This window comes from Callospermophilus lateralis, chromosome 6, assembly GCF_048772815.1.
Source record: "Callospermophilus lateralis isolate mCalLat2 chromosome 6, mCalLat2.hap1, whole genome shotgun sequence".
NCBI lineage: Eukaryota > Metazoa > Chordata > Mammalia > Rodentia > Sciuridae > Callospermophilus > Callospermophilus lateralis.
Window position 1 is genome coordinate 81410430 of NC_135310.1, and position 22503 is coordinate 81432932.

Below are 22503 nucleotides of genomic sequence, written 5' to 3' on the forward strand. Positions count from 1 at the left end.
TTTGCCACAACATGGTTAGAGCTAGGGGTCATTATGTTAAGTTGATAATCCATGCACAGAAAGACAGACCACACAATCTCACTTGTATGTGCAATCTAAAAGAGTTGATCACACAGAAGTTTAGAGTAGGAGCATGGTTACCAGAGGCTAGAGAGATCAGCTGGGAGGGAAGAATGGAGAAAGGTTGATCAATGGAGCTATAGTGGACCGGAGGAACAAGTCTGGTGGTATATTACACAGTGATGATTACAGACAATGATAATGTGCTATGTGTTTCAAAAAAGCTAAAAGATTCTGTTTCACCATGTGTAAAGAATAAATACTTGAGAAGACAGGTTTATCCTAAATATTTCACAGTGTATACATGTACTAAAACATCACCCGGTACTCCATAAATATGTATAATTTTTATGTGTCGATAAATGAAATTTTGCTGTGTGCAGTGGTGCACACCTATAATCCCAGTAGCTCAGAAGCCTGAGGTAGGAGGATTGAGAGTTCAAAGCCAGCCTAAGCAAAAGCAAAGTGCTAAGCAATTCAGTGAGATCTTGTCTCTAAATGAAATACAAAATCGGGCTGGGGACATGGCTCAGTAGTCAAGTGCCCCTGAGTTCAATCCCTGGTACCCAATAAATAAATAAATAGATAAATAAATAAAAATGAGTATATTTTAAAATAACAATAATAAAGTCCCTGTTAACCATATAATCTGAGTGATCTGTTACTGTTTCTGTTAATAATATTTTTCTCTTGATTATGAGCCATACATTCTTGCTTCTTCTATCTAGAAAGATTTTACTATATACTAAACACTTAAGAAAATATCACATATTAAGTCACTATCATCTTAAGGTTTTTTATGTTTCCCTTTTAAATGCCACTGAATCTAGGTATTACCTAATGTAATATGTATATCTGGGTTTGTTTCTGAAGTATTCATCCTATATATTGATATACTCATCCATTTGACTTCCAGTACAAAACACAGCTATCTTTCTCTGCAGAGTATTGGATTTTGTTTCATCAGACAATAATTTAGTGGAGGATATGTCTTGGGAAAAAGAATGAACGAACGAATGAAAGAAAGGAACAAAGGAAGGTAGGTAGGTAGGTAGGTAGGTGACAGATGGAGTCTCAGCAAACTCAAGCTCCCTAAAGATTCTAAAGAAGATGTGCACAGACCCATGGCTACAGGCTAAGCAGTCAGTTTTCCCAGTCTCACGCCAGTGGTCAACTGAGTAGAGATGCACACATCCGCCTACACCACTACAGAAACAATGCCAAGGACACAGACCATTTCCTACTCTAAGAGGAAGCAAATGAACCAAAATATAATATCCTTTATTTATTTAAGGGACAGCTATAAGAAACACCAAATAATCACAAAAAGTACTTTGTGTGAAAGATATTAAAAAGTGTTTACAATCTCAAGAGGCAAGTACAATATTTGACACGAGGTCCTAAATGCATAAATGACAACATCAAATGGACCATTATCAATTCAGAATAATGGCCCAAGGGTAAGTGAATAGAAAATGCTTCTAAATAGAAATAATCAAGTGACTGAAAGACTAAAACCACAGGGACAGGCTAATTGACATTAACATACTCTACTAAAAGTCACTCCCAAATCCACAACAGCTATTGCTGGTACCTTCCTTACTCCTAGGTCCTTTCTCCTCTGCTTGGAGGTTTTCCAGACACTTATTCATCCTAAAAATATTTATATACCAGGTCCAAGATGTGTCGAACACTTAGATCTCAGAAACCACTCTGACCTCATGCTCCATCTGGACCATAACTAGCCTATCTTATTTCCCTACTGTGCACCTGACATTCAGGCTCATCACAGCCTCTCTCAGTCTCAATGACAAAAGACCAGTTTGGTGATGTTTTTATTTAAATAGTCTAAAGATATTTTTATTAAAACAAGAAAAAAGAATCTCTAGAAATACAAAATAACAAAGATACACAAAATAGAAGTCTTTTGCAGTTGATAGACATAAAATTACTCTGTACATTTGCCGTAGGAGTTTCCAAGTGATTATCCACAATTGTCATACATAGTTTCATCCATGGTCCACACTTCAGTAGCACTCCTCTAGATATTCTGCTGGGTCTTTACTTGAATGGTTCTTCTCAACTAATATAACCTCCACATAACCCACCCTTCCTATCCAAGTTCTATTTATTCTCCAAGACTCAGACTGCACTCAACTGTACCCCAGGAAGCAGTTCCAGGGTTTCTCAGTTGGGGGTGACTTTGCTCTCCTAGGAGATACTTGGCAAAGTCTACAGACATTTTTGATCATTGCCAGAACTGCTACAGGCAGCTGGTAGGCAGAAGCAATGCTGTCAAACATCACAGGATATACAAGATAACCCTTTACAGGAGTTATCTAGCTCAAAATGTCAATAGTGACAAGGCTAGCCTCGGAGAGTGACACACACTGTAATCCCAGCAACCTGGGAGGCTGAGGCAGGAGGATCACAAGTTCAAGGCCACCTAGGAAACTTAGCAAGATCCTGTCTCAATATGAAAAAAAGTAATAATAAAAAAAAAAGTGGTAGATTGTCCCTGAGTTCAAGGTTCTGTATCCTCCCCGACCCTGCCACACACACACAATATTGCTAACCACTGCCCTTAAGGATCATATCCTTCACCAAACTCCTATTTACATACACACACACACACACACACACACACACACACACATACACATACATACACATACAACACATACACACACACAAACACACACATCTCCATGATCACGGGAACCTAGCATTTAATGACAACTTTGCACTCTTTACTAACGATTGTGGCTAGGTATAGTGGTGTACACCTATAATCCCAGCTACTTGGGAGGCTGAGGCAGGAGGCTCACTAATTCAAGACCAGCCTTGGCAACTTCGCATAAATAAATAAATAGAGGCAGAAATGTGGTTTAATGGTAGATAAAGTCCCCCTGCGTTTAATCCATAGTATAAAAAAATTTTAAAAATTAAAACAATAATAGTCACATAAGTCTGTGCCTCATTCCCCAATTTAGCCATAAATTCCTCTGGAAAATAAAAACAACATGAGCATCCCATTGGGATTCCTATGGGTCTCAGTAGTAGTGTGGCTTTGGAGAAGCTGCTCATCACATACCAGCAGATGATTATGTCCTTTCCCACCTGTGTGATGCAATGTAATGGCTCTAACTAGTTTCTCCATCAACAGATGTATTAACAAACTACTTTTAGTCTACGCTTTTTTAAAAACTTGCATCACTTGGTAATGTGAGACCATAATAAAACTTTAGCAGAAACATGAAATGAAAGATGTGGGTGTTGAATTTTATTGTTCTTACATTTTCTGTAAAGATTACATGTTTATTTCCTAAGTCAGTCAACCATAAAATATGAATTTACGATGCCATTATTTGGCAAGATTTTCTCTCAAAATTATATACAACTCTTCATGTATGTGCTTCCTGTTAATTAGAGGATACTTTGTAGAAAAGCTGTTCCAGCAAAACTTGCTATAATAGTCAAAATCCCTGCAGTAAGGAGGAAATCCTGCTGAGTACAGTATTTTCCATGGATACGAATTATAGGACTTCAGCCAAAGGCAGTGCTTTTATCAATGTCCAGAGGTGGTGCTCACAACACTGTGTTTAGGAATATGTTGTTGCCATTTCTGTATCAGTCAGACCTCAACTGCATGAAAAATGACTCCGGAGATGATTTAACTACTACTATTTACACTTGAAAAACAATTTGGAGGACAGCAGATCATTTTTAATTATACTTTATTTAATGTGCAATTATATAACTTATTATATATACATTTCCAACGTAGGTATAAGATGACACATCTTAGACAAAGTTTGAAAGCTCTTTTCTGCCTTCTGTGGCCCCGCCTCCTGTCTTGGGTTCACCACATTACCAGCTCCTTCCTCCTTGAGTTACTCTGCAATGCCAGTGTGTCCTGTCCATGAAAATTACAACTGTCTTAACTTCAGCTGGACACTCCGTGCTGTTTCCATCCTTATCAAATGTAGCTAGAAGGCTTTGTGTCTTTCTCAAATCTCTATGGACACTTGCTCTTCTTGCAGATGACCCTAACACTTGCATTCCAGATAAGAATCTGCTACTTAAAGAGTGCTTCCAAATTCTGGTTTCTACCTCAAATTTCTCTGAATCTTTAGCCATATAGTTCTTCATTCCACTCTGATCCAAAAGAAAAAGTGGAGAAATTAAAACTAACAAAGAAAAGAGAAAGGATGAATAAATAAGAGTCAGCAGAAAGAAAAAAATAAAATCTCTTCAAAAGGCAGAGACCACTCTCTTAACAAGCCATTTATAAGACCTGTGACATGCTAAATGCTGCCCTAGGAAATACAGGTAACAAATTAGGCCTATAATTTGATGTTGTGTATAGTCATAGGGCATGCCAACAAGTGACTTCAATATGAAACTGGCTCTAAGAGAGGCCAGCCTGTAGAGCCAGACCAGTGAGAGGTAGGTACCCTGCAGAGAAGGTGCATGGGGGACCGCAAGCCTGCAGCAGATGTGCAAGCAAAGAACAAAAAGCACAGCACCAGAAATGTCAAGAGAAGGAGCACAGAGTGAACAGCTCCAAGGATGGGGAGAATGTGGGAGGTATTATACAAAAGGTGGAAAGAGAGAGAATGTAAGGCGAAAAAGGAGTTGCAACATAGGGGGGAAAATTAGGAGCAAAGGAGTACCCTGTCCTAGAACCAGAGATGGAGGCTTTCTGTACAAGTGAAGCTCACCCCTTTAAACACAAATTTATTGTTACATTTTATTTTAAACCATTTTTAATTTAGAAATCTTTCTAAAATGTACCCCATTTGTTCTGCATTGTTAAGCGCAGTGCTTCAAACCCACACAGGCCAAACCTGATTTAATCTGTTCTGGACCAAGAATCATCATGACACTCCACGTTTGCACTTTGATGTGGTGTACTGACATTCTCAGAGCCCATTTAAGTGTAAATGTCTGGTGTTTTAGTTTACACCAACAGAGCCCCCACCTGGAGTTCTTCAGGTCTGCCTTCACAGGCAGCTGTCACTTTTGTGCTCTTCCCCCGCCCCCACTCCCTCCCTGGGGCTTTGAGGACTTCACCTTCTTCCTGAAAAGTCCCTACCCTGCAGGATGTACTCTGAATATACAATCCCTCATCCTGCTTCATTCCAGGGGAGGTTCTAGGAGTCTGATATCTAAACAGAAATGATAATACAATAAAAATTATTCTCAAACACAAATTCTTTATGCTACTGGTTTTAGAGAAGTTGTAAAACAAATCATATCCCTCACAGCCTACACGTTTTTCAAAAAATGACTTCTATCTATAAACTCCATTCCTGTTCCTCTTTTGATTTGTTTTTTATTTGTGATATGGAAACTACAGAAACAGTATTTCTCTTGAAATCATTCAATAAAATATTACATGCCAAGTTTTCTAATAGGAAACTTGGGAGAATATAAAGGTTAATGGAACAGCTCCTAATCTTGAAGAACTCAGAACTCACACAACCAAGGGTGGAAACTACCAGGCCTCCAGGAAGCCATCCCACAAGCTGTCCTGGAGTGGGCAGAGGAAGAGCACTGTGTTTGGAGAGTAAAAAAGAAGGGAAGTGAAAGGGGAACATTTCATGGGGAAATGACCCTGGACTGGGTTTTGAAGGGAGCAGGGACTCTGATTAGTTGTGATACAGGGTGAACACAGACAAAGCAAAGAAATGGGCATCAGAAAAGACACAGAGGAATGGGGGAAACAGGTGCATTTACAGAGCAGCCTAAGGAAGAGACTGAAAAGGCTGCAAAGGCAGACCAGAAGCAGATCAGAGGACCCACACTGCCAGGCCCACAGTGGGGCCTGGAAGCCATAAGCTCTGTAGGGTCAATGAGGTTTTTCCAACCTTGTTTGACCGGAACACAGAGACTAATCTTGTTAACAGGATGATGATGTCTTTTTTTTTTCTTTTTACAGAAAAGGAATTTAAAACATAAATTATTAGTTATCTCATCCTTGTTAATTATCTCCTAGAACCAAGCTCAGTATTAAAAAAAAATCAGTGTGATTTAGAGTACCGATTTGCTCTCAAACTACTAAAATATACACAAATGAAAAAAGGAGTCTCAAGCCTAAAACAAAGGGCAGCACGAATAAACAAACCAAATTTATTCCACAGACCAAAAAAAAAAAAAGCAAAAAGCCATGGAAAATACCTGTTCCAGTTCACAAGCTCATACAAAACATTTTGAAAACAAAGTCTTTTTGTTTCCCACTGGAGCCTTTACTGAAGTGAAATCTTGTTCAAGAGAAGTTATTTTTCTATTTAAGCTATGTATATGACTTTTTCTGCTCTCACCTCAAACAAATAAATCTGCCCTTGTGACAAACCTACAGGTACATCCTATCCTGTAAGTACAATTTTGGGAGTACATCCCATATGGCCCTATGTCATCATCCATTTTCTGTTTATCTTTTCTCCTCATCCAATTATGAGTTGTTGGTGGGGGAAAGATCATACCAAATACCCACTCTGTATCCTGAACATGGCTGAACACTGGAAATTAGAAGGTACTCATAGATACATAGGAACTGATTAACTGAATTAATTTTCAAAATATGTGATTAATATTTGTGTGTGTAATGGAAGAAAAAATTTAAACTTCAGAGCTACATGAGATCTGTTTTAAAAGCAATAATAATCATAACCAGTTTTTAAAAACAATATTAATATCATTGTGTGGGAAGCCATTCTCGCACGTGATTGGGCACCTCCCGGATTGGTTGTGAGGCGCTCTGGCCAAACTGTGTCGGAGCTTTCCCCACCCTCTCCAGGTGCGAGAGCCTGTCCATGTGGGGATGTGACTGACCACTGACCCTGAGGCCAATCACTAACCCTGACCTTGGAATGCTGCCCGCCTCGATCTTCACTGAATGGAATTTTCCCCTGAATTTCTTGTTCCCCAATAAAAGGCCACTCCCTGGCGTGCTCTCTCTCTCTCTCCTATTAGCCCTGAGTAAGCCTTGCTGCCCTACCGGGTGGTTCAAGGTGAGAGCCATCTCGGACCTGGTCATAGAAAAAGGTAATTGAGTCTGTGTGTTTATTTTGATCTCGCTAGTTAACTTTTATGCCACGAACCTCTTTAATGAAACCAATGTGCTGGTCGCATGGTGGAATTACAGAGATGCAAATCATTACAGAGATGCAAATCAGAATCACACTGAAATTCCAATACATGTCCACTAACATGGCTATCCTCAAAAAGACAGACAAAAACAAGGGCTGGAAAGGATGTCATACATTGCTAATGCAAGTGTAAAATAGAATGGCCACTTTGGAAGACAATTCGGCAGTTTCTCAAAGCCATAAAACACAGACTTAGCATATAAACCACCAATTCTACTCCTAGATAAGAAACGTGAAAACATATTTTCATACAAAAACTATGTACAAATGTTCATAGCAGCATTATTCACAATGGTCAAAAAGTGGAAACAACCCAAATTATTCATCATCGATGGATAAATAAAATGTGGTATATTCATACACTAGCATATTAGTCATAACAAGAATGAAATGTCAATACATTCCACAAAATGAGTGAACCTTGAAAACATACTAAGTGAAAGAACCCAGACATAAAGGGTCTCAATTGTCTGATTTCATTTATATGAAATATCCTGAATAGGTGAATCCATGGAGTCAAATCAAGAGGTCTCCAGACATCGCAGTGGGACATCCAGATCACGTTTGTATGAGAGACAAGTATCCTTTAGCATTTAAAATATATTTGCTCAAAATTTTCAAAATCCTGCATTCATTCACTAAAGAGAGGTTTTTAGACTCTACAACCAGATTGTAACTTCTATTCTACACTCACCTTGATAAACAATGTCAGTTTTGGGTCTTCCTCAGTCTACATTCTGTCTAACTCAGGATCTATTATCTGATTATTAGAGCAATTTTTTTCCTTAATTCAATCTTAATAGCTCATTTAAAATTAAAAAGTCACAAAAAAATGGAGAATGATTGCTGTATTACATTTAAACGACACTCATAATAATAACGACTGTCATTATCGTCAAGCTTCAATGACTCTACAAATAGTAGTTATGACATCCAGAGAAGTGAAAGGACTTGTTCAGCCTCCTTGCTCATTAGAATAGCAGAGCCATAATTCAAACCCAGGTCTTTCTGCTACCAAAGTCCACATTCTTTCCATGTATCGCCTTACCTGTACCACACAAATCTGTTATCTCCCAGGTTTTTGAGGCTCTGAGAGTAAATTGCATGTAAAGAATCTGATCTTAAAAAAGAGAAATGGTTGACAATAAACAAAATACAAGAATCCTGGAACAGTTAAACTAGGCAGATGAAGTTTATGAACAGCAGTTTCACTACCACTCCTACATACTTCTTGCCTTTGTGTGTGTGTGTGTGTGTGTGTGTGCGCGCGCGCGCGCGCGCGCGCATGCGCTTGTGTGAAATGACTAATAATATTAATATTGTTTCTAAAAACTGGTTATGATTATTGTGTTTTTTAAACTGCTTCTTTCCCTTTACCCTTGGAGGCTCTCTGCATTCTGCCAGGCCCTTCAGTCACCAACAATCTGGACTCTGGCCTCCCACTTTCTACTCTCTGTGTCTTGCATTGAATTCCCACCTTAGACTGTAACATACTGATAAATTTCTTTCCTCCCCTCCCACAAAAGTACTTGTTTTGCAGAGTAGAAAATAGGGAATGATCAGCCTGTGAAGATCAGCTCTTTGTCTCAGGAACCGAAGATCTAACATGGAGAGGATAAGGACACAAATCTCCCCCACCATCACTTGTCCCAGCAGATCGCACCTTGTCCCAAACGTCCCAGTGTAGTACATACTTCTGCCTCAACCTAATCTCTGGGTTTCAGCCCCCCAGCCAATCTTTCCATTCCCAAATTGCCCTCCTATCCTCTCATCCCATCCATTCACTCCAGTTTAACACATCAAGTCAGTTCTACCCAAATTTATCACAAACAAAAGGAGAATCACATTTTAGGCACAGCATACATTTAGTTTCAGGACACCCAGCAAAACATAAACAGTCCCCTGAGAGCACCGCCCATTCTCATTTTCTTCTAATCTCTGATTTCTTTTTCTGAGACATGGATGATAGGAAGAGGTCAGCAATGGACCTCTTGGGATCTGTGATAAGGCAAGTTATCTGAAGGTTTGGTTTCCTACTCTGCAGAAAAGAAATGAATGACTACTATATTTAGTTACTTTAAGGAATATAAATAACAAACATAAAGTCCCCTAGTACTTCCTGTATAGTGAAATGTTAGCTTTCCATTTTAAATCACATTCCTTTTGGCTTTTCTCAGTTTCTGCAGGAGCAAAGCCATTGTTTTCACCTGCCTAAAGGACACTGCCTACAATTACCAGCTCAACAGCCCAGTAGGACTCCTGGAACTGCTCCTTTGGAAATTCTGCCCTATCCCCAATTTTTAGCATGAGCTCACACATGTTATACTAGCCTGCCTTTTGGATTAGTGTAACCCAAGTTCTCACTGGTCTCTGGTCAGGGGCTCTTCTTCCGAACAATGTGGTATAAGGGGAAAAGCACAGGACACAAAATTAGAAGGCAAAATAAAACCTAGGATCCAACACTGAGTAGAACGATCCTGGCATTAAACTTGTGCACCTATACCTCAATATTCTCATCTATAAAATGATTATAACTGCAGAGCAATTTAAGGGTTAAATAATCAATAAGAAAATCTTACCACCTGGCTCAGTACAGGTAAAGAATAATTATTAACCTGCCCTTTCAATGCTCCAAGGCTCAACACAATGAGTCTACACATTCCAGGTGTCTTTCTCCCTTTCTTTCTCCATCATGTTTTCCCACAAACCCCCTTACCTCTTTAACCAGGTACCTGCTCATAGCCAGATGTGAATGTGCCTACCCTTCATTCCATAAGCAGTCAAAATTCGATGTTTAATTTCACCCTGAGGATTCTGGGAAGTACCACTCATCTTCATTAAATATAAAAAATCCTGTTCCTTTTCTGCTATTCCACATCCCCAATTTGAAGTATGCACAAAGAGCGAATGTTTGCAAAGGAAATCATCCATCAACTCCACTTAGTATCTCACATATTCCTCTTAGCTGTTACTCAGGGACTCTAAATATTCTATATTCATTATATGAATTTAAAAGACAGAGTCCAAATGCACTGTTTACAACAGGGATGGCATGTGTGTGGTATAAGATCTGATCCTACTTCCTCTGGGTGCCAGAGCAGGCACCAACCATCAATCACATCATTTCCTTCCTGATCCCAGACAAAACTCCAAGACCCCCTTCCAGACCACAAGCAACCATGGTCCATCAGTCAAAGCTATCATTTGGGAAAAAAATCTAATTGCCAAGTTTGGAAAACTTTAAATCAAGCCAGACCTCTAAAACCAGGTATGACGCTGGGCATGATGGCACATGCCTATAATCCCAGCAGCTCAGGAGGGTGAGGCAGCAGGATCATGAGTTCAAAGTCAGCCTCAGCAAAAAAACAAGGCACTAAGCAATTCAGTAAGACCCTGTCTCTAAATAAAATACAAAATAGGGCTGGGGATGTGGCTCAGTGGTTGAGTGTCCCTGAGTTCAATCCCCAGTACCCCAAAAATACAGAAATAAATAAAATAAAACCAGGTATAACATAAAGCAAGACTGGGACCATCTGTACAGTAGTAAGCACATTGCAGGTAATAAATAAATATGATCTTGAGGGCTTATACACAGCATGCTGTGATCTGTAAGTGGTATGTTTGGGGGATGGCATGCTTACGTTGTAATTTCTTATTAATTCAAGTTTAAGTAGAAAACACATTACACTTAAAATTTACTAAAACTCTCCTAAAATTACACTAGATCGTATCCTCAGCTTAACAAGTACTATGTACTATACATAATGTTTTAGATGATTAAAGCTCTTACACAGTTCAAGGTCTTAATTTTTCTTTTTTTACTGCTATTATTGCTATTACTAAAGACAGTGATGATGACATAACAGGAATAATAGGTGACATGCACTGAGTACTCACTGTGCACCTGGCACTCTGCTAAATGCCTACCTGGCCTCATTCATTTACTCCAGTCTCACAGCAATCCTATGTATAAGGTGTACTCCAATCCCACTTTTCCAAAGTGGCTGGTTACTTGCCTAAGATCATGCCTTTCATCAGTGTCAGAGCCAGGATGTCAATTCACCCCTGCCTTTGTTATGAAGTGCACTTCCCTCCAATAACATCTGTCTCATAGATGGGACACAAGTAGGAGTATGGCTCAGTGGTTGAGTGTCTCTAAGTTCAATCCCCAATACCCCCCAAATAAATAAATAAATGGAATAAAACCAGGTATAACATATAGCAAGACTATGACCATCTGCATAGTAGTAAGCACATTGCAGGTAACAGAATAGAAACCTTCTCCAGAATCAAATAAATCAGCAAATACTCAACCCAAACACCTATTCTGGCTAGTAAGTAGTTTATTCATCATAAAAAGGAAGTGCAATTCAAAGTTCCTATCAACTGAGGGTCTGGGCCAATTGGAGGTAGCCAATTCCCATTTTAATCTCCATAAGGAAACATAGTAATTAAAGCAGAGAACCAGTGAGCTCCAATCCACACGGGAATGTCATGAATGAGGAAGGCCACACTCCCACTCCTTGTGCAACCCACAGAAGAAAAACAAACTAAACCAAAAGTTATGCTGGTTGTTGTTGCTTTGGGCTTTTTGTTTTGCTTTGTTGTTTTCAGTATCAGACTGGTATGCAGCAATAGCTGCTGACTTCTATACTGCATTCACCAAATACCACTGAACTGACCTGTCAAGCAAGTTACCTAATTGGTCTCTGAGTCTCCGCCCTACACTCCTATAGCCACTAGATCCAGATTTGGGCTATTATCCAGAGAAATGGAAAACACATCCTGAAATAATTAGAACCCTCTGCCTTCAGTCACAGCCAATATTCCACTTCTGCTTAGGAAGCTCGGAAGCTCTGCTGGCAGGAGATTCACAAAGATCCACAACAAAGCAGACACACCCTGATGTACACCTCCTCCTCTTCCAGGAAACCCACCCTGTTTGGTTCTGCCAGATACTGAGCCAGTTCCAATCAGATCCCCTCAGGAATACGTTCTCAATGCTGTTAAAGGGAAACAGAGGGAGCAACCAAATTGTAACAGAGTCTTCAGGGAGCTGCACAAGCCTAGGTTTGTAGGTAGGTGGGGCCCCATGGACCTACACATTGGCAGGTAGGTCCAACTTTCGGTCCTACAGCAAATCTGTCATGCATCCAGGAAGAAACACTCAATTAATGCTTTTCCTAAGTTGATTTCTTTTAGAGTTTTGGAGGAACCCCTATAAAATATATAAGAGGTAACAATACTAATCCTGCAAATTACCACAGTCAGTCCAGTTCCTGAGTAATTAGCCTGTGCTGGCAGATAAAACCAGATAAGGCTATTAAAAGAGGGAGACAAAGGGAGGCTGCACTGCCTTAAACTAGCCTGTCAGTTTCTAGCTGTTTGGAATTCCAACCCCCAAACTCCTTCCTTCCTCCCCAAGCCTCACAGGCACCCCAACGCCCCCCCCCCAGCAAAAGAAGTAGGTAATGGTACATGTTGGTCACTATCTAAAACAACCCTAAACAGGTTCAAGGACATGTTACACTACAACTAGAAAGAGACCCAAAAGTGAAGATTGTACACAATCAGGAATACGAAACATTCCTCATAAGTTAATTTGTCATTTCACAGATATATTAGTCCATTTTCCATGCTATAACAAAATATCTGAGGCTGGGTAATATGTAAGAAAAAGGTTTATTTAACACATAGGTTTGAAGGTTGAAAGCCCAACACCAGGCAGCCCTCTGAGTTTAGCCTCTAGTGAGGGCCCCTTGGTTTTGTCACATCATGACTGATAGCTTAATGGCAGAAGCACACACGAGAGAGAGAGAGAGAGAGAGAGAGAGAGAGAGAGAGAGAGAGAGAGAGAGAGAGATACTACATGGTAAGACAGGAAGCCAGACAGCAGGGAGGAGTCAAGCTTGCTCTTTTATTTATTAATTTATTCGTTTATGTGTGTGTTTATTTTGGTGCTAAGGATTGAATCTAGGGGTGCTTTATCACTGATCCATATCCATAGCCTTTCTTATTTTTCATTTTGAGACAAGGTCTTACTAAGTTGCTTGTGGCCTGAGTCTCTGAGGTTGGCCTTAAACTTGTCAGCTCTGACTTAGCCTCCTGAGTAACTGGGATTACATGCCACCAAGCCTAGTTGGCTCTTTTATAATAATTCCTCTCTCAGAAGCTAACAGGTCTGAAGGCAGCTCTCCCAGTGAGTCAACCACTCCCACAAGCCCCCCCTCTTAAAGGTTCCACCACCTCCTGACATCAACACACTGGGAACCAACCTTCCAACACATGAGCCTTTGGGAAACAAAACCACATCCAGACCATTGCAACAGAAAAAAGAAAATTTTCATTAAATTTCTAATTTGAAAAGCTCAGGTACTGTTTTATACTCTGGAAAAACAATGTAATATAAAATTAATCAAAGAAAAATAATGAATATGGAATATGATTGAAATCAGAACCTTAAAGTTTCTAACTCTGCAGCTATAATAATACCCAATAAAGCAGTTCTTGCTAAAGGGCTGCTGAAGTCCGAAAGATTCTCCTTCTGAGTTTACAGCTTGTATGCTAACTTTTTAAATAACTGATATTTAACATGGGAATTATTTCTTGATCTCATTTTTTTTAAATCTACATTTTAAAATAAAGTAGTTATGCTTTGGACATAAGGTGTCCCCCAAAAGCTCCTGTGATAATGCAGGAATATTCAAATGAAATTATTGGATCATAAGAACTATAACCTAATCAGTCCACTCTAGTTTGAATGGGCTGACTGGGTGGTAAGTGTAGGCAGTGGGGCATGAGTAGAAAAGGTATGCCCTCAACGGTTTATCTCTCCTGAGATCCCTTCCCCCTCCCCTCTCTCTGTTCCGTGGCCACCATGAATGGAGAAGCTTTCCTCCATCATGCCCTTCCACCACTGATTTCCTGCCTCACCTAGGGTCTAGAGCAATAGACTCAGCAATGGAAAGCTGACTAACACAGAGGTTGATACCAAGAAGAGGAGTCACTGCTGTGACTAACCTAACCATCTTGTTCAGATGCCTTTAGAAATGGTCTGTGGGAAGAGTTCAGAAAAGTTTGGAGATGCTGTATAGGGAAGCCTCAAAAGGCTGTAAGCATAGTTTAATGAGTGATTCTTATGGAGCTCAGAAGACCAGAATGCAAACAGTAAAGACTGTGTTCATGAAATTTCAGAAGAGAACAATGATTCTACTGGGAATTGGATTAGAGGCCACTCATTCTATATTCTGGCAAAGAACTTTCCTATATTTTGCCCATCTTCTAAAGTTTTCAATGAGGCTGAATTTAAAGGTGATGGATTAATTAATCTGGTGGGAGGAAATATCAAGGCAGCACAGTAGTCAGTGATTTTTACAGGAGCTCACAGTCATAAGTTTGCCCTGAATCTCAGAGAAGACTTTGGACTTGGACTTTGGAGCAATGGTGGAATTGTTGACACCATGGAATCTTTAAGATGGATTTAATGCTTTGTACACCATAAGGTGGACTTGATCTTTCAGGGGGTGGGGGCAGATTGTTATGATTTGGATAAGAGTTTCCCCTGGCCCCTCCCCATTAATACAGAAATATTCAGAGCTGAGATGATTAGGTCATGAGAACTATAACAGGATCAGTCCATCCTAGTTTGAATGGACTAATTGGGTGGTTTCTATAGGTACAGGAAGGTGGGGCATGGGAGGAGGAAGTGGGTCACTGGGGCCAAGCCCTGGAAATGTTCATCCCTGTATTATATTCCCTCCTCTCTCCCTTTCTCTCTCTCTCTCTCTTTCTCTTTCTCTCTCTCTCTCTCTCTCTCTCTCCTCCTTGGCCACCATGAATGAAGAGCACTCCACCACCACACCCTCTACCATGATGTTCTGTCTTACCTACATTAATGAAGTTCAGTAACCATGGACTAAATCCCTGAAATTGTGAGGCAAAATAGACTTTCCCTTCTCTAAGCTGTGCTTGTCAGTATTTTGGTCACAGCAAAGAAAAGCTGAATAACACAAGTACTTTTCACAGATGTAATGATCAGAAAATCATGCCAATTTTTATTTTAAAGAGTAAAACATTCATTATAAATCTAGACTTTCTGTCACTCATTTCTAACTTGACTAAGAAAAACACAATTCCTTTCAGAAATTTTTATAAATTAAAATTTTTTTTATAAATTAAAATGTAGGGAAAACCTAAAGAAAAATATTCTTTAGTAAGTAGCTCACAGTGCTTCTTGCTGGAACTGTTGAGTCTTTCACAATAGCTGTTCTCCTTTTCTGTTTTATTAAAAAATAATAATAAATTGAAAAACAGAAAAGAAAAAGATTCATGTATTACATTCCTGTCTGCAATGTGGAAACCACCTTCTGCTTCGCATTATAAATACTTGTCAAAATTTAGTTTCCCAAAATGGATTTAAATGCTTATTTAACATGTCCAAATACAATTGGATAAAAGACCCCAATGTCATAAAGTAATCCAGGCCTCTATATTCATAAGTTATTCAGAATTTAATAACTTATAAATTATATTTATAAGTATTGTAGGATTTTCATTATTGTAAAATGGAAAAAACTTGTGAAATATTAAAATATACTAGAAAAACTGAAGTCAGGTATTCCCTTTTGAAATTTTCCTTGCTATAAAAAGACCTTATACATAGACTATAATTCCATATAACTTGATATGCAACTGCTGACTTAAAGATTAAGAAATTTGCTAGAGATATAGCTCAGTGGTAAAACACTTGCCTAGAATGTTGGAGGCCCTGGGTTCAATCCCTGCCTCCACACACAAAACAAACAAACAACATAAAAACAACATAACAAAACAAAAAAAAAAGAAAGAAAGAAAGAAAGAAAGAAAAGAAATTTGCCTATAGTCTTTTAGTCTTTCCAGGGGGAAATTCCATCAGTCTTTTTACTTCAACCTTCATATTGCATGCTATTGTGTGTTTAATAAATTCCCTAAAAAGATGTTAAAGTACTAACTCCAAAAACCTGTAAATGTGACCTTATATGGATCTTTGCAGATTAAGAAGAGATCATTAGGATAGGGTAGGGTCTACTGCAATATGACTGTGTGCTCATAAGAGGGGAAACTTGGATACAGGGACAGACACAGACATGCACACAGGAAAATCAATTAACATAAAGGCAGATATCAGGGTGATACATCTACAAGTCAAGGATGCTAAAGATTGCCAGCCAATCACCAGAAGCTAGGAGACAAACATGGAATAGATTCTGCCTCCCAGCACTCAGAAGGAAGCAACCTTGCCAACTCCTTTATCTTGGACTTCTATCTTTGAAAACGGTGAGACATATTTCTGTTTTTTAAGCACCATAGTTTTGGGTGCTTTGTTGATGGTGGCCCTAGGAAACAAAAAACAACCCTTCTTAGCCTGACCTTCTATTACAACCATATCCTTGTCTTTGGCCCCTAACTTGTCCCTGCCTCTCCTGATCACTACTTGAATAAATCTCATTTTAATCTCACTCCACTCTTCTCTCCTGATGCCCTTCAGCACTATTTCTGGTCAGGAGGTATCACTGGCACTTTAGGTGAGGTAGTTCTCTGTGTGGGACTGTCCTACACTTTGCAGGCTATCAGGCATTGCTGATGCTCTCATTCCCCCAGGATGGACAAAGACCAGTAGACCACTACTACTCCAGAAGCTTTGGAGTCAGTTGCCTGCCAGGATTTGACTCAGGGGCCCTGCCCTCTTCATCTGTAAAACCTCAACAAATAACTACCTTGTCCTATGACAGTGACATGACATTAATCCAACAAATTAAAGATCTAAAAGAACCTAGACATATTCTCACTGGTTCATTAAAGCATTAGAATAACTTAGAAAATAACACTTGTCTATCCTACACGATCATATTCTGACTTTAACTGCTTCAGAACTCTTTTCTAAGGCTTCCTTACACAATACAGCTTCACTGAATACACTCCATAGGGATGCAACAGCTTGGATGGTACATGATAATTATATGTTTAAAATAATAATCAATCATGCAAAGCAGTGGATATACATTGTACAGTTGAAAAAGCAAGACAACTATAAGCATAGTTTCTGTGTGTTCCCCCATTGTACCCACCTTCACTTGAAAATAGTGTCACAGACCTGGACACCCCTTGACAAAGCTCCATATTTTTCAATTTTGCTTCCATTTTCTTTGTCTCTTTTGCTTTCAGTGATGGTAGCTCTATAAGACCCAGGGATATACTGCTGTCTAGCTCATTTCACCCTCCCCCATCAAAATATCTCTCAAGCCAGAATCAGTCCTTCATCCCTCTTGATTAAGTATTTTGCATGCTAAATCTCTGAGCTTCAGAGAGACAGGCACTGATTTGTACCATGTCTGTTTTCCTGACCAACTTGACACCTAGCATCTAATATCACCTAACACAGAGCCTGCTACTCAGTTTTCAATGTTTGGTTGACAAACATATGATTTAATCAATACAGACCTGGAGGATGTAGCTCAGTGGTAGTGGACTTGCATGTGTAAGACCTTGGGTTCAATCTCTAAGATGTGGGTAAGGTAAGAGTGTTAGCACATGAACAAAAGCATGGATAAGTGAACTCATGAATTAATGCATTCAAGAATCGGGAATCTGGCTTCCAGTTACATCTCAGTTCTACAATGACCAGCATAAATGATCTCAGGACAAGCCACTTAAACTCTATGTCCAAATTTTCTTTTCTATAAAATTAAGTAGCTGGACTTCACTAGAAAATCACTTCCGGTTTCCCTCTAATTCTAACTCAGCCCAGAGACTTTAATCAAGGATAAAATTCTTTATTTGCTTTTTGAGAAATTTTAGTCAAGGCAAACAGGAAGGTAAAGACTTCTGAAATCACATGGGGTGGGTGGTGTGGTTGCTCCCTGCCAGAGAGCACCTTGTTCCCTAAGGGACAAAAGGCTCCAGGACACAGATAAGAACAGATACTTTAAACATCTCTGAGATGCTGAGCACTGTGGAATTTGTTATCATGGGCTTCTCTCAGGAAGTTGAATCTATCTTGTCCTCAAAAGTGGGACCTCTGCAGCCCATCCGTCCTTCCCCCCAAAGCTCCTCCCTTTCTAGCCTGAGCAAGATGGGCACATGAACTGTTTCCAAGGCTCCAAATCTAACTCAGTTCCTCTTCCTGCCATCTGCATAAGGCTCCCACATGCATATTTTACAATTTCGGGCATATTCCCTCCTTATCTGACAGCCTGCAATGCAGCACTCTATATGATTTTATCTCTGGTAAGAATGTTCCTGAAGGAGGCACCTGTTTGGGGACTGTACTTTATTACTGCTGGTTTCACCTTTCCCATCTCATTTCCCCCACCTGGTCTGTGAATTCCTTCAGGACAGAAACCACACCCTATATTCTCTGGTTCCCCCAAAGACCAAGGACAGAACTGGGCAGGCTACATATGTTAGAAAATATAGTTGAATAAATACATGCATGAACTAATTGACTGATTTTAATGTTTTTAAGTGAAAAAGCCACATTAATGTATTTCCTGGACAAAGTTACCAATGCTTCCCCTTTTGGGTATATATTTAGAATAAATTAAATTTTAAAATGACAATTCTATGATTATACTATTTTCTTAGAATGGAAATAAAATATCCCTTCATTATAACAATGAATGACAGCAACATTATCAGTTGTATAACAAGAGATTTCTGATTTGGGGGTATCTATGATATAATAATTTCGCATTACTTTCAATTCCTAGTAAAAGCAGACTTGACCTTGAGCCAGGGAAGATGACAGGGCAATCCCCCCCTCCTATATTATAGGAGTTATTCCAACTGTTGAAGTTTCTGACTTCAGAGGAATCAGAAAAAGAAAAGAAGATTTTCTCTAAATAGTTCATTTAAGCATATTGCTAACTGCAGCAAAGTATCTTTTTGGAAATCCCTGGGACTTAGCTAAGTCTAATTCTAGTCACATTCCTTCCTTATAGTTTAATAAACTTCAACTAAAACCAAACTGACTTGGGAATCAAATTATTTGTTCTCTAATGCACTTGCTGGTCTCACTCGAGTACTGAATAAAACCCTAATAGCAAGCCCAATACTGCTAGCATGAAAAAAGCTTTCCCAGGAAAGCTTAGCCTCTCCAGCCCAGGAGCTGACCTAAACATCTTCATTATTTCTAAGAAATCATTATTTTTGTTTATGAGCATAAACTTTACATCACCAAAAGTATCTGTATTACAGAAAAACTATGTACTGATATGGGAGACAATATTATAATTGGGGAGACTTGACGAATGAGGATAGTCTAAAACATGAAAAACTTGGGTCTTCACACAGCAGACCATTAAAATGAATAATTAGTGTTTGTGGGCTATGTGATAACCTTCAGATCCAATGCAACCATTCCAGAACATATGTTATCAGGCAGTACAGTGATGGGACCTGAGACAACAATGAAATACCCAAGGAAAAGAATAAACTCACTTTGAAGCTAATAGGTATATTGTTCAAGTAAAAGAAGCTCTTATAAAGCATCTGTCGCATTTACTCAACTGAGGAAGTCAAAGCATTTGAAACCTAGAGTACAACCCTGAGTTATTCTTCAAAATCCTTCATTTTACAGAAGAAAAACTCAGACAGAGAAGGAGTACCTAATCCAAACTTACATTACTAGCCAATGTATGCATTAAAACTTAAGTTTCTTAATTTTGGTTCCATATACAAACATATAACATTAAATTTAAAAATTGAAAAGCATACAAAAAGCAGGCATTAGCATCTGTCCATGGGATTGATGACAGAGGAAAGCAGGGTTCTAGAACTACTGACAGAATAAACCAAATAAGTACCTGGACTTCGCCTTGGGCTTACCAGAGTTGGCTAGGCTCAATACTATAAGGCATTCTATCCACAAGCAATAAAGTGCCATTGGAATAATTATCAAAGCAGGCAAGTTTGTGGTGAAACTAAAAGCATCTTTAGTAAGTAAAGTACAGGTTTCCAAACACATTAAGTGCAGCTTCAATGGGGAAAATCTATAAAAGGCAGGTATGACTAAGCAACCACAAATAATTAGAAACACCAGAAACTGTCAGGAGTTTGAGAACCAGAACATGCCTGCACAGAAAGATAAAATGGGGTTTCCCATATATTGTTCCTAGTTCAAATAGGGATCTTCATACTATGTAGATTTATTTTTAAATAAAAAGTTTTAGTAATTTATAAGGATATTCAAATGATATTTTATTCTACCTTCTATTCCACCCACTTAAACAAATTTTGAGACAATCGGATTGAGCTACTAGGCAGGCAAACTTTAAACAATTAATATTGCACTTCCTGATGCATCTGATTATGTATTGCAGGATTCTTTTGAACCTATAGCTTAACTCTTAGCTAGGGAAACCAAATCTCAATAAACATGTAAAACACATGTGCTATATGTCTTAGTGGGCTGTCAACTATACTACTGAATTTTTCCTTAAAGTCTGACATCTTTGGTTATTAACTTTTTCTTAAAATTAAAAAAGTGATGTTAGGGGGGCAACTACTTAAAGAAACACATCATCCACCAAACAGCATCTAAAAGTAATTACAGACCACAATTTATAGATCCCCAAAATGAACCTTCCCACAGCATTATGAGGGGAAAGAACACACGCACGCACACATTTCCGTAAAAATATGTATTGCACCCTGGGCAAAAAGTGATCAAACAACCCTAGCACAACAGGACAAACCTGGTTTACTGTTCTCTTTGCTCAGATATAAAAGTAAAGAAAGGTTCTTAGTTGCAGGTAAGAGGGTGGAGAGCAATTCCCATTTAAACTTGTCTCACTTGGGAGTCAGATTAGCAAACCAAAGTAGCCCAGAAAAGCTCCAGTACAAAATAAACGCAGACTGAACGTCCCAAATCCGGAAGGACAAAACTAAGGGAAGGGGGACCCACAAAGCTCTAGAACCACCCCCTTCCCCAAAATTCCGAGTCTCACTACAGGAGCAGGGGGCTCCCCACGGACTCCATTTTCCCACAGCCTCGTCTTCTTCTCCAGGCAGCGCAGGGTGGGCTTGTGGGTGAGCCCGGGGTCCCCCACCCACCTTACTTCCCCGCCTTTTTCATTGTTGTCCAAGTGTTATGGATCACCTGCCGGGTGCCGGCTCCGCAGGCGGTCGCGCCAGGACGCGCCGGGGCGAGCGCAGCACACCTACCTCAGGATCCCCGCCCAGCGCCCCGCGACCCCAGCCCGCCGCCGTCCCAGCCGCACTCACCGCCACGAAGCCCGAGGAAGAAGCGATGAACACGCGGATGACCATCCTCAAGCCGCGCGCGGGACGGACCCTGTGCGCCAAAGGGCTCCGGGCTGAACTGACGCTGAGGCTAAAGCCGGCTTAAGCTGCCTCCACGGTAGGCAAAGGCGCTGCCGTCGAGGAAGATCGCCGGGATCTGGCTCCCTCCCGCTGGTCCGCAGATGAAAGCCCAGCGCCGCCCGGCCGCAGGCAGAGGGGTGGAGGGAGGAGGGAGCGGCTGCGGGGCGTGATGGGAGTTGTAGTTTCCGTCTCTCCCCAGTGTGCCCGGCGGACAGCAGCTTTCAGCCCCCTCCTCCCGTGCCTGGATCCCCTGGGCGCGCAGGTGACTGGAGTGGGCACAGCAGCCCAGGGAAAACAGTGATGTGGGTGGCAAGGAGCCCAGTGATAGAAGGAAAAGGCAAACTAGGCAAAATGGCTTGGTTCAAAGTCCGAGCTTAGGTTCTGTATTGTGGTTTATGGTTTTAGAGCATCCCCACCCATGATCTCCTACGAATAAGATCGTGCCACGGAGTCCCACAGGACTAGCCCCAGCGACCTGAGGTTGACAGGATGGGGAGGGCCAGGTTCTAAAGATGTGGGGTGTGTGTGTGTGTGTGTGTGTGTGTGTGTGTGTTGGGGGATGGGGGCTGGGCTCTCCTGTTTATTCAGCATCTCTGGAGATTGTAGAAAGGCAATTCTTTTAGGTAAATAAGAGGTTTTCTTTTTTTTTCTGCAGACGCTGAAAATTAGAAACCCAGATGAGAGTATAACCGATATTTTATTTTTCTTAGCAAAACTGTAATTGTAGTAGAAAAAATAAATACCAAGCGAAATTAGAATCCTTCTATCAACATTGGGAATCAGGACCCCACCCGTCCCACCCCCTATTCTACACAATAACTCTGCCTCTCTGTGCACCTAATATTTAGAGTGGAGCCAAATCTGTGCCTTTTTCAAAACTGCTGCACATTCCTGCGCAGTCTCCCAGGAGGCTGCCATTAAATAGAAA

At 40.1% G+C, this 22503-nt stretch overlaps 1 protein-coding gene across 1 annotated transcript in view; it reads right to left on the minus strand.

The window, feature by feature from the left end:
- Sh3bgrl2 (SH3 domain binding glutamate rich protein like 2) overlaps positions 1 to 21661 on the minus strand; it is a 75637-nt gene extending 53976 nt beyond the window's left edge. The window contains exon 1 of the mRNA XM_076859985.2: positions 21477 to 21661. Coding sequence (XP_076716100.1) covers positions 21477 to 21521 — 45 coding nt within the window. The 5' untranslated portion in view covers positions 21522 to 21661. The remainder of the gene's footprint in view (positions 1 to 21476) is intronic.
- Between the last annotated feature and the right edge of the window lie 842 nt (positions 21662 to 22503).